Here is a 14,246-nt window from a genome sequence, read left to right as displayed (position 1 = left end):
TCCAGAATTCAGCAGGTCCAATACCGTTTTGCACCTGCGGCCCCCAAGTTATCCCTTCGTCCCCTTTCAACTTCTTCTACCTCATGTTTTCTACATTGCATTTAAACGTAACAATTAACTGGGTTAATTGCCGATCATTTCAAAAAGAAAGGCGGTGATGTCGCACTTACGGGTGGGAGGCGGATGTGTTGGCGCTTGAGGTACAGGCAAGCCACCAGTGAGCCTATCAGGTATGGACCAATGTGCACGTAGGGCCGGAAGTAGATCTCCGATAACAGTTCCTTGGAGTATCTGCAGTGCCGTACGCAAATGCCGCCATTTCAGCCTTTCAGATGCCGCCACATCGAAAAGACGGGAATAGCATCAAGAACAAGTGGTCATTGCAAATATTCTCGGAGCAACGGAATCCCAGTGTAGAAGTTACCACCTCCGTATAGTACAGCGGGATGGACGCTTCACTAAGTATGCCACTGATAGGTATACTAAGGATTGTTTGCTTTTTTTATCAAATTGATGAAGGAAACTGTACGTAAAAGCTGTTCTTTGTAGAGGCCCATGTAATTCTTTGTAATGGCCCATGGCCACTTTTGTACAAAGCAGTCAGAAGTGGCAGTTAGCGCATGGGCGCAAGATGAGAAAAGTACAGAAAGAATTTCAGTAATTCGCGTATGGCACGGAAAATACGGAGTACATCTTAGTTTCACAAGCAGACAAAGCACTAAAACAGAAATATAAGGGCGAATACTGAGTCGATGTCATTAGAAACGGAACATGTGCAATTCTCTCAACTTCATCGATATACAGAGTAGAAAATCTATGCCAATTTTCCCAAATTTTTATGTACTGTCGGCAATATCTAGAGCTTTATGTTTTAAATTATTTCTTTACAGGTACCACTTTTCTTCATTCCTTTATACCGTGTGTTTGGTGACGTGACGTTTTGCTGTAGATGAGAATGATCATGCAGAAAATTGCATTTTTTTTCACTTCGCGCATTATCGCTACTGTCAATATAAAATTTCACAGGTTAACAACGATCGGTAAGATTTCAGCCTGTAGAAATAACTCACCGGTGTAAGCATCATATTGCAAAATAAAAAGTATCTTGATATATCTTTTTGGCATCAGATGTAGTGTTCGCAAGTTTGTGAAAGTTGTGGAGCCGAGTAGCAAAGAAGGATAAGAGGGATGCGAATAAAAAGCTAATTTCAACGTAGGAGCGTTACTTTAATTGAGACAACTGTTCCGCAGTTACGTCATACCAGTAACGCGCGATAAACTATTCAACACACTGTCGATGTGGTCGTTCCAAGTAATATTGTTTGAAAACGTAACTTTCACAATTGTAATATTACTTACCATCTGTACTTCTGTAGTGTCATATACAAGATGCAAATTAGCATTTATTGGCTTATTTATTGGCCTGAAGCTTGTCTTTTACTTGACTTTACGCTGAATTTGTTAAAATGTTACCAGTCTCTCAACTTCGCTAGAAGCTGGTTCGTTCTTTCTTGGAGTGCCGCACTATCTTCCGCTGAAACAAATATTCTAACATCATCGGCGTATAGAACGCAAGTAGCATCGGGATAAATGCTCAATACGTCATTTATGTAGGTTATAAAAAGAAGAACCCGCCGCGGTTGTTTAGCGGCTATGGTGTTGCGCTGCCAAGCACCAGGTCACGGGATCAAATCCCGGCCACATTTTTGAAACGCAAAAGACGCCGTGTCCCGTGCATTGGTGGACATGCCAAATACCCCCTGGTGATCAAACTTAATCGAAATCGAATCGTGATTTTGGCACGCAACCCCCCGGAATTCATTTCAATAAAATCAATAGACCTGAAGATACTTTCCTGTCGAACGCTTTTAAAATAGCTTTCAAGTCCGAGCGATTCCTCTCAATCTCGACTAAGTGTTTGCGATATTTCAGATGATATTCCATTAAGGCTAGGGGATGACTACGAACTTGTAGCATTCTGATTTCTGGAACTGCGCAGAATGCTGAATATTATCGAAAGCTTTGCTGAAGTCAACATATATATCGAGCACGAGATGTTTCTTTTGAAACTGGGATAGAATCAAGCCATTTTGCTTCATTAATGCCATTTCTGTAGATCTCTGTTTCGGGAATCCAAAATGAGTAGGTGAAATCACATTACGTTTTTCGCAGAATCGGTAAAGGTAACGGTGTATGACGAAAACACTGGCTCTACAGATATAGGTCTATATTTTTGGATGTTCAGTAAAGTGGAAAGTTGGGCTAGTTGGTGATTGATCATCATACCTTGCTGGTGAAGCAGCACACTGACACGGACACAGAGAAGACACACAAGACGACACACGCTGCAAGTGTTGCCTTGTGTGTCTTCTCTGTGTCCGCTTCAGTGCACTGCTTCACCAGCAAGGTTTTTTTTGACACCATTTTGATCATCTTTTGCAAACAAAACACTGGCTTTCGAGACCTGCATTTTTTTTCGGAAGAAGTGCATTTTAAAAACAAAAGTTAAGTATTTGAGAAACTTAAGGGAGAATAATGTCCAACAATTATTTGATGAGTCTAATCTGCATGCCTTCAACATCCCAAGATCAACTGTTCTTAAGCTCCACAAAAACGAAATCGACGCCTTGTTCAATAACAGGCTCCAAAAACATAGAACCAGAATTCGGATTCGGAAGAAATTAATAAATCCACGAGACATCACAATCTCAGTAGCATTCACCAAGTAGTCGTTAAATGGATTTGCAAGTTCAACTTCTCATATTGTTCTCCCACTGATTGTAATGTTTTCCACACTTTGCCCTGATCTATTCTGGTTTATCAATAAATTCAATTTTATCCATAAGACATATCAGTCTTAACTGCGCTGGCCTCTATTTTCTGTGTGAATAAGTGCAATCCGCACTTTCTAATTTTGTTATTTAATCTATTTCGTAGGTCTTATATTCTTTAATAATTGTAGAATTTCTATTCATGATGATTTTATGATGGAGCTAATTCTATAATAAATCTTCCTTAGCAGAACAAGGGTCATCCAGTGCTTTCGGATCTCTTTACTAAAGTAGATTTATTTTTCTGGAAACTGTCGTTTGTAACCCTTTCAGACTTTTTTATCGTGAGAATGTTGTTTACATTACTACCCAACAACTCGTTTGTAAAAGCTTCTGGACTGGACCTAGATGTAGCTTGAATGCAAACCAGATATTTCTTACGTTCTCGCAAACTGTACTTCTTTAGGGGGTAAATATAGGAAGAAGATTGTTCATGTCTTGCGAGAAAACTCTAACAAAAATATTACTACTGTTGCTGTTGGCAATAACCAAGTCGAGCAAAGTTACACTCTTTCGTGTAATTCTGGTTGGTGAAACAGTAGTGTTAGCAAAACCATTTGATACAATTAGTGTATCCATAACTTGCTGTAGCGCGGAGTGACCTAACGTATCTATGGTAAAGTCTCCCGCAAATACAAAAAATATGCGTTGTCAGACGCAAAATTTGAGAACTTATTATAGAACGAAAAACATCTAGGGTTGCCAGTTGGCTGCCAGTAACATGCAGAAATCAGATATTTACTTGAGCAGTAAATATTTCTAAATCATCACACGTGACACAGAACTCAAGAAGTAATTGACACTGCCTAATTTCTTAAACGGCAACATAACACTGCACCTACGGCGCATTGGACGATTCAAACAGAAAGACTGATCAGAGGTGAAGCTGAGCATGTCATAATTTGCAACACTTTTCAATAGCATTCTGACATCAAACATACGGTTCATTCATACCGCGTATCGGGCCGGAAAATTGTAAGCAACGTCGTTCGTTTCATTTATTAGTATTAATATTATTAGTATTTCATTTTAATTCTGGGTTGTAACATACTTCCAGCGGGTGATGCGATATGGTGCCCGCTGAAAATAAAATGTGAAAATGCCGAGGCGCTAAAAGAAATTGGAAGTGGAACCTACAAAGCAGGTGCACGATGACACTAAGATTTAGGTGAAAACGAGACAACCCTTACAGAAGCAGCAGAGAGTGTCTTGGATAAAAACAATTCAGATATGGCTATATAAAGAATTAACTATGGCCAAATAAAGGTTTTTTCTTTAAAGACAGTACAGACAGTACAGCGAACGTGCCATTTGCAGCCGAATTCTGGGAAGAGGCGGACATGCTTTGCCGCTAATAATGTGACCTTGAGATGGCTAATTAACAAAGCTTTATTAATTATCTTTTCTTTGGTACCTTAGGGGTACGTTTAAATTGCGAATTTGAAGGCACTCACATTTCGCAGCACCCTAATTTTCAGCGGTAAACCCCGGCAACATCGACACCGAGCGGTAGCGCAGCAAAGGCGGCCAGACCGAAACGCCGTGTGGCGGCAGGATGTGGGTGGGCCTGTTTGCTGCAGCATCGTTCAAACTTGGCCCCACGCTTGATCACGGGGCGTTGCCGTCTGGCGCGTTCAGTATCGAGATTGCGTCAACTAAGCTTTGGAATTTGATGATTAGTATCGAGAATTAGGTGCGATCTTGAGGATTCTTTCAAAGAATAGCTGTGCATGAAACTGTCACTGCCTCCAAATTTGGCATTTAGACAACTGCCCCCAAGGCACTGATAAAAGTTAATAATTCTTCTTGTTATTATTGTGAAGCTCATATTGTTATCGGCAAAGTATGTGCGCCTCGCCTAGGAATTCGTCTGCAAAAACGCCACGTTCGCTGCTGCTTTTACTTTCAGAGCGCAGCTCTTGGGCGGCCGTTCCTCCGGCGAGCGTCAGCGTAACTGAGTGAACAGAGGAAGAGCGAGCGTCGAGCGAGGGACGCGAGGCGCAAATCAGAGGGAAAACGGGTGGAGCGTAGGGCGGAGATGGCGCGCATCGTCTGCTGCGGCGTCACCCATCTCGCCATCTCCCGATTAGCGAGGCGGTCGCGCCACCTTTTGCTGCGTTTGGAACGTGCCACGCCAGCCAATATATCGCGAAATGTACATACGTACACAGCCGCGCTTCAATTCTGCGTTAGGGAGTATCGTAATCGTCGGCGATTTTTTTTTTAATAAATAACATCTGTACGGTCTAAAAAAACACTCGGTATAGTTACATATACAGTGTTCTTATTTTTAGTTTTGAACCCTTCAAAGAAAGCCTACAAGCTTTACCCGAATTTCTTGACTACAGATGAATAATCTACCATGGCGGAAATAATTAGCGAGAATAAACTAAGCAATCGGTTCACTAAATAAACTGATAACATTAATTACCTTTTTAGTTACTTACGTTTGTATTGGAAAGTTGAAGGGAATCGTCATAACAGGACCGTTCAGCGTTTATACGTTTCAATATGGCGATATCGACCGAAATAACGCGTCAAATTATTCGTTCAATGTACCTGATTTCGCGCGCGGCTCCGCGAGAGGCGGCTGGCGTCGCAACCCCCCCCCCCCCCGTGTGCCCCTGTGAGCGCAGCCGAGTAGCATAAAATAAGGTTTCGCCATGCTGCGCGATGAAGCGCTCTGCCCCTGCTGCCGCAGTGACTGCGTCCAATCGGCAGTTGCGCCATTCGAAACCAGGTCTTGGAAATGCGACGGAATGTTGGCGACAGTTGGTCAGTTGGCGCTTCACTGTCTTCTTTTCTTCTGTCTCTTTTCAAGAAATCTATTTTGCGCCACAATGTATACCTAGGAAATCTAAGCACCAACTTGCCCAAGAAGAAGTCCTTTTGGACGGCAGCTTCATTTCACGCCGCACTTCTAAGCCACAAAGGGTGGGATGGACAGTCGCACTTCGTGGTACCGGGTGCGTAATTAGGTACATTGAACAAGTAATTGCCGCCAGTTATTGAGGCCTACGTAGCTGTTTTTAAATGTAGAAACACGTAACTATACTCTAATGACCATATTATCCCTGCTTTGTAATATAAACGTGTCCTAAAGTTCGTTGATAAAAACTGAATTACTGCAATTATTGTAATTAGTGAATGATTTATATATTTATTGTTTCGCAGATGTCCGCCTGCACAGAAAATTTAACTGTAGTGACGTAATTGAGATTTCTGTTTTATATTGTTCGAAGTAAAAAAAAGAAAACCGCGGTCCGGCATACTAGCCATATGGCATAATTCTTTGTCCAGCCATACATGGCACAGAAGATAACGAGCCTCTTGGACGTGCCCGCCTGTCCCAGAATGTGATGTCCTCGTAGCCGAAAGGCCGCCTGGCGAGCGCTGCTGCTCACCTGAGGAGCTCACTGTCGGACTTGAGTGAGAGGAACGAAAGTGCTGCAGCGATGCCATGGTTCTGCCTCGACTAATAGCCACTGCACGCGGTTTGTAGCTCGGTGGGCATCTTGGGGTCCTGTAACGCATACCTATTCCTATCTGTTTTATTCCAATCTCCTGACGCCAAATTTACGTAACGCCGACGCAGGTCGAGTGGTGACGTGCGGTGTTGTTTCAACAGTCATGTCAAACGCTCTCCTCGTGTATACGAGGTCACTTTTGTTTGCTTTCAAACGGAATAGAATCACCTACCTTGGAATGTTTTCATTATGTAATTGGTTGACAATAGGCGAGGAGCATGCGGAAGGGGACAGGATTTCAGTGAGGCCTAGGTAGTGCAGTAAAGCAGAAGGAGGAGGCTGGTGCGAGCGTCCATGATTGACCCGGCTCTCCTTGATTAGCTTGCGCGGGCTAGTCAACAATCGTGGCAGCATGCCGGAGAAGGTGAAAATTCCCGTTAAAATGGCGAAGAAGAGTTGACAAAGCAATATTGTATACGTGCCAAAAGAGCTCGACAACGTTATACAGCGAAGGAAATTTTCTTTAACGCGCAAATAATTGCATAATATATCGGCAGCTTCGAGTCGTCAGTGCCATAGAAATCAGCTGGCAGGCATTTTATATTTTTGGGGAAAAAAATACATTTATGTGCCGATATTGTTGCATTTTTACGCCTTCACGTTACTTTGACGCCAGGAGTTCTCATGGTTTTGTGCCGTCGTGTGACAAAAAGGCCGAGTGGACACTACCCGAAAACTTTTGAGCAATAAAGGAGGACTCACCGCGAAAAAGGCTAAGAATTGGAAATAATTATTTTGCTCGGCCTAATCCTCCATAATCAGTTGCACATGTCATATCAGATGGGGAAGTCGTATCATATGTCATATTTATATGTATATACGCACAAATGGATATGTCATAAAAGATGAGATGCGGATCAGATGGAGAGCAGATGGTTCTCGTGGTCTTCGTAAGTCCCGTTACAGAGAGGTGAAGTGCAGTTGGCCCGAAAAATGTTTGGCTAACATTGGAGGGCTGATTGCGGAAATAGAATAGAAACCTTTTAGAATAGCGTTATGTTACCACGCACATGGTGTACGATTACGCCGCGTCCACACCTATTGTTGACGTTTCTTCGCAACTTGACATCACTTTAAGTTTGTCCTGGATATAAGCGTTCCACCAAAATGGGCCCTGAAGGGCATCTTCAACATTTCTATCTGGTAAAGCAATGAAGGGGGCTAGTTGGTGAACGTTCATGGTTGTATTGCGCTCAGTTTTACAAACACGATATTAAGGAAGGACAGGACGTGGACGGATGTAGCGCAAACTACCAACTGTTTAATACTGGTAAAGAACGCGCTTATATACAAGGAGATATGGAGCGGGGGGGGGGGAAGGGTTACATATAAGATATGACAAGGTGACGACGTGTGATCATAGTTCGGGTCAGTCATACATTGTTCACATGCACCCGTTCGCCCTGGCAAACTCGAGCTCAGCTTTGATAAGCGCGATGGACGGAGTGCTTACGCACATCTCTTTTTCTTTAGCTATCGCAAGCGCCTCCCATATTTCTCGCTCCGTTTTTGTTTTTGATGTTCCAATGACTGTGGTGCTTTCTATTAGCGGGGAGCATTTGCATTGTTTGCAATGTGCGGCCAAGTTGCTAGGTGCTGTCAGAAGCTGACACGTGTATTTGTGCTCCCGTAGCCTATCATTTAGACAACGTCCAGTTTGCCCAATGTATACTTTCCCGCAATCTAGTGGGATTTGGTAAACAACTGAAGTAGCGCATTCCACGTACTTTTTCGTGTGCTTAGTCTGACAGACCGTAGCACTAGGGTTGGCCTCTTTGGATCCTGCGTTCACCCTCTTGCACATGCCTTTTAGTTTTTGCGGGGCGGAGAACAGAACTTGAACATCATGGCGTTGGGCTGTCTTTCTTATCCGATGTGACAAGCCATGGATGTAAGGCAACACCACGCGTTTTTTCAATTTTTGCTGTGTTTTCTGCCTTTTCCTGTTGGCTCTGATTTCGGGCAACAAGTTTTCACAGATTTGCACCACCATGCTGTTCGGGTACCCACTGTTTCTTAAGCGGCTTACTTGCAAATCGATGCTCTCCCTCACAGCATGGTGGCATGATTTTTCAATTGCTTGACTGATGCAAGCCTTGGCGATGCCTCTTTTTGCAAGATGCATCGCGGACTACCTTCAGGCTTGCTTGAACTCTTTACCCTTCGACGACCCGTTCTTGATCCGCAACTCTGACGAAGTTATTGCAACACTAAAGAGTAGCCCGCCGACGTCTTGTTTTTCAATCGACGTGAAGGACCTGTTCTACAGTGTCCCGAGGCAAGCGGTGGTACAAGCAGTAGAAGAAGCCATCGACACGTTGGGCTACACCAAATTTCAGGACGTGTGCAAGTGCAGTATTTCTAGTTTTGTGAACTTGTTAAAACTGTATCTACATGGTGCGTTTATCGAATATGGTGACAGTGTGTATGAGCAGAAGGATGGCATCGCTATTGGTTCTTGTATAGCCCCCGTGCTTTCCGACTTATTTTTGAGTGTGGGAGACAGGAAACTTGCCGCCTTGTTTGGAGAAACGAACATAACTACCTGTTTCAGATATGTTGACGATTATTTGGTGTGCATGAAAGAAAACCAAACCGATCCATTTAGCGTAGAAACCGTCATCAGCATGTTCAAAAAAGCGCATGAAGGTTTAGAGTTCACGTACGAGACTCCTACCGAAGGCCGATTGCAGTACCTTGATATAAACATTAGGATCAGAGGCTCCCACATCTGCTGGTGCTACAAAACTAGAGGAGAAAAAGAAATCCTTAGGTATGACTCTGGCCATTCTAAAATCATAAAAAGAGGCATCGCCAAGGCTTGCATCAGTCAAGCAATTGAAAAATCATGCCACCATGCTGTGAGGGAGAGCATCGATTTGCAAGTAAGCCGCTTAAGAAACAGTGGGTACCCGAACAGCATGGTGGTGCAAATCTGTGAAAACTTGTTGCCCGAAATCAGAGCCAACAGGAAAAGGCAGAAAACACAGCAAAAATTGAAAAAACGCGTGGTGTTGCCTTACATCCATGGCTTGTCACATCGGATAAGAAAGACAGCCCAACGCCATGATGTTCAAGTTCTGTTCTCCGCCCCGCAAAAACTAAAAGGCATGTGCAAGAGGGTGAACGCAGGATCCAAAGAGGCCAACCCTAGTGCTACGGTCTGTCAGACTAAGCACACGAAAAAGTACGTGGAATGCGCTACTTCAGTTGTTTACCAAATCCCACTAGATTGCGGGAAAGTATACATTGGGCAAACTGGACGTTGTCTAAATGATAGGCTACGGGAGCACAAATACACGTGTCAGCTTCTGACAGCACCTAGCAACTTGGCCGCACATTGCAAACAATGCAAATGCTCCCCGCTAATAGAAAGCACCACAGTCATTGGAACATCAAAAACAAAAACGGAGCGAGAAATATGGGAGGCGCTTGCGATAGCTAAAGAAAAAGAGATGTGCGTAAGCACTCCGTCCATCGCGCTTATCAAAGCTGAGCTCGAGTTTGCCAGGGCGAACGGGTGCATGTGAACAATGTATGACTGACCCGAACTATGATCACACGTCGTCACCTTGTCATATCTTATATGTAACCCTTCCCCCCCCCCCCGCTCCATATCTCCTTGTATATAAGCGCGTTCTTTACCAGTATTAAACAGTTGGTAGTTTGCGCTACATCCGTCCACGTCCTGTCCTTCCTTAATATCGTGTTTGTAAAACTGAGCGCAATATAACCATGATTTCTATCTGGTATGTGTTAAGGATCTAGTTAATTCTTTGTCTAACTGATCACTACCAATATTGTTTAGAAATAAAAAAAGCGCAGTTTCCTCAAGAATCCCATAACGTGGCAACAATTGTTATTGTTCTCTTTTGTCAATTTATTCTTTCTCTTTGACCTTGATTTTGCTCCCCCCTTATGTAATGCCTTCGGGCCTTTAAGGGAAAAAATAAATGAAATGAAATGAAAATGAAATAGCTCGTGGTCTACTGTGCAAAGCAAAGCTGTCATTCTAACTATACCCAGGAATTCTAGGTATTCACCCTTTGGCAATCTGTCGAATTTCACAGCATTGCACCAACGTACAGGCTTCGTCAATGGAAAGCATTATCAAAAATGCAGTGTTTTCAATAGATCGGCCAAATTTCAACAACTTCCAGTTGGCAACGTCGAGAGACTACTCCCTCTAACATACTCATTTACTTCCCTTTGTTGCAACTTCCCCACTGTGCTATAGCAGTGTTTCTGTGACCAGAACACGGGCAAATAAACAAATCACTATACCTGATGGTTGCAAGACTCTGGTGTACGCAAAACCTTAAGCCCCCCCCCCAAAAAATGGATGTCTCGCAAGTGGCACGTGGCCGAACGCGGTTGTGCTTGAGGCTTAAAATAAAAGCACCAAAGACATTCGTTTTGGGTTTTCGTTAAGCCGATTCACTTTTTATGTGTGTCCGTGCCAGGTTCTTGCGTTGTCAGTAACGGTCCGTTGAACGTCAGAACTTGGTACCTCATTTTCAGTTTTGGGTGTTCCTATGCCTAGCGCTGTAAGGCTTAAATAACATCATACCAACTCGCCCCAAACCTTACTTTGCTGTAGGCTTGGCATTCCTCTGAGGAACTTCCTGTATACATCGACCGAGCCGTGATCCGGAGATAGCATCTGAAACCGCCGTGAGAAGCCGAATTGAACGGCAGGGTTTCCTCTGCACCATACAGACAAAACTGTTTGAGCTGATCTGAAGCTGACGGCGCGCGTATACAGAACAAGAGGGATGCCTATCAAGTTCACACTTCTGCATCTATTAGAATTTCACGGAATACTGTCGTACAAGTTGGCCGCCATGACGGCGCAGATAAAAGACACGCTATGACACAACGTCCCCAATGTTTCCCAGCAAATGTTTGTTTTGCCCTTGTGCAGTCCTTCTCTGCTACGAGAAAAGCGCAGATTGGCGTACGTGTTGGAAGTGGATTACAAACTGAGAGCTTCATGCATGCGCCCATGGTATACGAAAACGCTGCGTTGGAGCAGCTAGTTTTTGTATATTCTAGCACTTGACTGGACCACTCCAATGATAAAACATTTGGTCGAGGAACATCAAGTTCAATCAAGTATAGCTTAGGGACGCGCAATAAGTGAACATGTGTCGGTGGCATGTTAGACGACAGACTCACAGCACGTCCTTGCCGAGTAGCAGGATGGCCGGTGGGTAGCTGTTGACGTAGGTAAGAGCGCCAACGACCACGACGCTTACGACCAGGATGCTGGCTGAGATGATGACGCCTAGCTTGACGTTCCTGCGATGACGCCAAGTACGGCACATGCAAACTCCTGAGCACGGTCACAACCCAAAACACGAAATTGTGATCCTTATCATAGGCTTTTCGCACGCGCAGTGCACAAATGAGGAGCTAGAAAAATGGTAAAAGTTTCGGGGTCAGCACCACAACCCAGAGCCAGTGACATGACGGGTCCAAGGGTTTGTTTACAATACAGACGGCAGCTACTCTACTAACGCGATTTATCACCTGTGTTTGTTTTTTGCTCCTCATTAGAGCTTAAAGAAGCCTGCGGTAGATAGTGCAATTCTTCGACTATGTTCCAAAAGATCTTTCATTATGATCAATCGTATGTATTTTTGTTGAAAAGTTAATTATTACAATATGGATAATCGTAGTCTCATTACTGCTTCAAGTCATTTTAAAATGAGTGCCACTGGGATAACAACACTGCAGGATAAATCGCTTAATAATGGAATCTTACTTAGATTTAAGGGATTTCGAACGCATATTATGAAACACCGTTTATAATGCAATCGGCCGTGTAAAAGCAGAGTATCTTTAGAGAGAATATATTGGAAAACTGATTATATAAGTACGCGGACTTCGAAGAAAAAATTAGGCGGGCTGCAAATGGAGATTTGCGTTTATAATTACGTCAGCGACACTTGCGTTAGTACACATATTAGGCGCATCAAACTCACTATTCCTGCAATACCCCTTAACTAAGGACCTTTGAGATAACAAAGTTGTACGTAAATAACTGATAATTGCAGCTGCGAAGGCAACAAGGGCCTTAACGTTCTTCGGTAGTACAATCGCCGAAGAGGCGATGCACTCGCTGTATTGCCATGCACTAGCAGGTGCTGCCACAGAATGGATTTTCCCTCCACTGGTCCGAAGTGGAGAACGCGTGGATGGCTTTTGTGGCTCGCATTGGGAACGTTCTAGCTCAATCTACCTTTCCGTTCCCAGATTTTTTTAGCAAGTGAAGCGGTAACGCACCTGCACACTCTTTCGTGCCTTTACTCATGTAATTACAACCAATTATTCGCGAAAAAAATTAATGGCTATTAAACCAATAGTTAATTAATAGCAAGCCTAATCGCTCACTTGCCCAGCCCCGGTTGTAACGTTTAAACAGACCCTGCAAGACGCCTCGCCGATGCAGCTCATTCTTTACTTTCTCATGCACTTTTATTCTGCTTTTCTCATTTTGAATACGCTCCATGATGCCTTCGGCAACCTCCGGCCACATTCCGTGAGCCTTGCATGCTGCATCTAGCTTTTTTTTCTCACCAGTCGTCCAGTTAACGTGTTCTGCTGTCCAGTTTAAGTAAACCTGCTACTAGTGGCTTTTAATGTGCCACGCTGCACTCTTGCTCATACCGACGACTAAAGGCGACATAAAACCGCGTTGAACGCAAATGCAGGGAAGCGCGAGTAAAGTTTTTGTGCAGCCCTTCAACAAACGCAAATCACCCGTTTAAAGATGAACAGTGATTTAGTTTCTTTCCTATAATTGTCCTCTGGCACTGGCGCATTTTCAGTGTTAATAGTGTGCTAGCTACGCTTCTAGCCTGAGAATATGGGCAACTTCAGCCGGTGCAAAAAAAATGAGCTGAAAAAGAAATTACCATCAATCAATTAATCGAGTCTCCATTTATGGACTGGAGGTAGCGTTTCTTCTGTACGGGCACGTTCGTACACATGCTACAGTTACTCTAGAGCATGATAAGTTCAAGAGGCGCTAAAGCGTAGCAAACATTTGAAAAAACTATTCCCAGAACTAAACAGCATAGGCAAACGCAGTAGCCGCAGCACAGTATTCGAGTACTCAAAATGATATATTGAAACCCACGCTATTGAGTGTAGTGCAATAGCGTTTGCTGTCAAACTTGCCACACCTCAGGGCCACCTTTAAGGCGCATCTTGGTGTCAGTCACGATGGCTCAGCGTCTTCGGCCTACTCCGGCCGAACACGATGTGACGGGTTTGATTTTCAACATTTCGATGTTGGCGGAATGCGAAACGCTCGAATACCAAGCACTGCGTCTTGTTAGAGAAAAACCAGTGCTCTAAATAATCAGGAGCCCTCTACTACGGTGTCTCTTAGCCCCAGTGATATTTTTGAAGATTATAAGCCCCATCGAGCCATCCGTATAGCGTAGTGATTCTGTCCTCCCAATTCCTTTCTCATCATCCAGCACTCACGAACGGCCGCGCGGTGATTCTATAATCGTTACGTTATCCGGGATCAACATGGAATCTCAATATTAGTGTCACCCTCTTCTAGTTCGCTCCATATTGGTACAAGTATTAGGGCTCGAAAAAAAAAAAAAACGGAGACGACGAGACACATGAACAGGACAAGTATTCTATGGCATCGCAGTAGTCGTAATATGGACGCTTGGACCCACCTGCCCATAAGTATAGATGTCACAAGCACCACAGGAAATATCTGTAGGTCAGCGCTGATGTACCAGTAGTGGGGTTGACACTGCAAACCAAAAGGGGTAATGAAAGAATACGTTATCATAATAAGGCGGAATAAATGCCGGTAAATGAATATGCCATTGCGACAAAAAATTATCCACCTAAACAT

The 14,246-nt window shown here is 43.8% G+C and overlaps 1 protein-coding gene across 1 annotated transcript in view; it reads right to left on the bottom strand.

The window, feature by feature from the left end:
- LOC126518710 (nose resistant to fluoxetine protein 6-like) overlaps nt 1-14,246 on the bottom strand; it is a 188,052-nt gene that overhangs the window by 30,968 nt on the left and 142,838 nt on the right. Inside the window, exons 10-12 of the mRNA XM_050168475.3 lie at nt 14,062-14,141; nt 11,537-11,659; nt 171-291 (exon numbers count right to left, since the gene is read on the bottom strand). Of these exons, the coding sequence (XP_050024432.1) occupies nt 171-291; nt 11,537-11,659; nt 14,062-14,141 (324 nt within the window). The remainder of the gene's footprint in view (nt 1-170; nt 292-11,536; nt 11,660-14,061; nt 14,142-14,246) is intronic.

This window comes from Dermacentor andersoni, chromosome 1, assembly GCF_023375885.2.
Source record: "Dermacentor andersoni chromosome 1, qqDerAnde1_hic_scaffold, whole genome shotgun sequence".
In the NCBI taxonomy this organism is placed as follows: Eukaryota; Metazoa; Arthropoda; class Arachnida; order Ixodida; family Ixodidae; genus Dermacentor; species Dermacentor andersoni.
The sequence above is the reverse complement of the archived record's forward strand: the minus strand, read 5'-3'. Positions and strand labels throughout refer to the sequence as shown.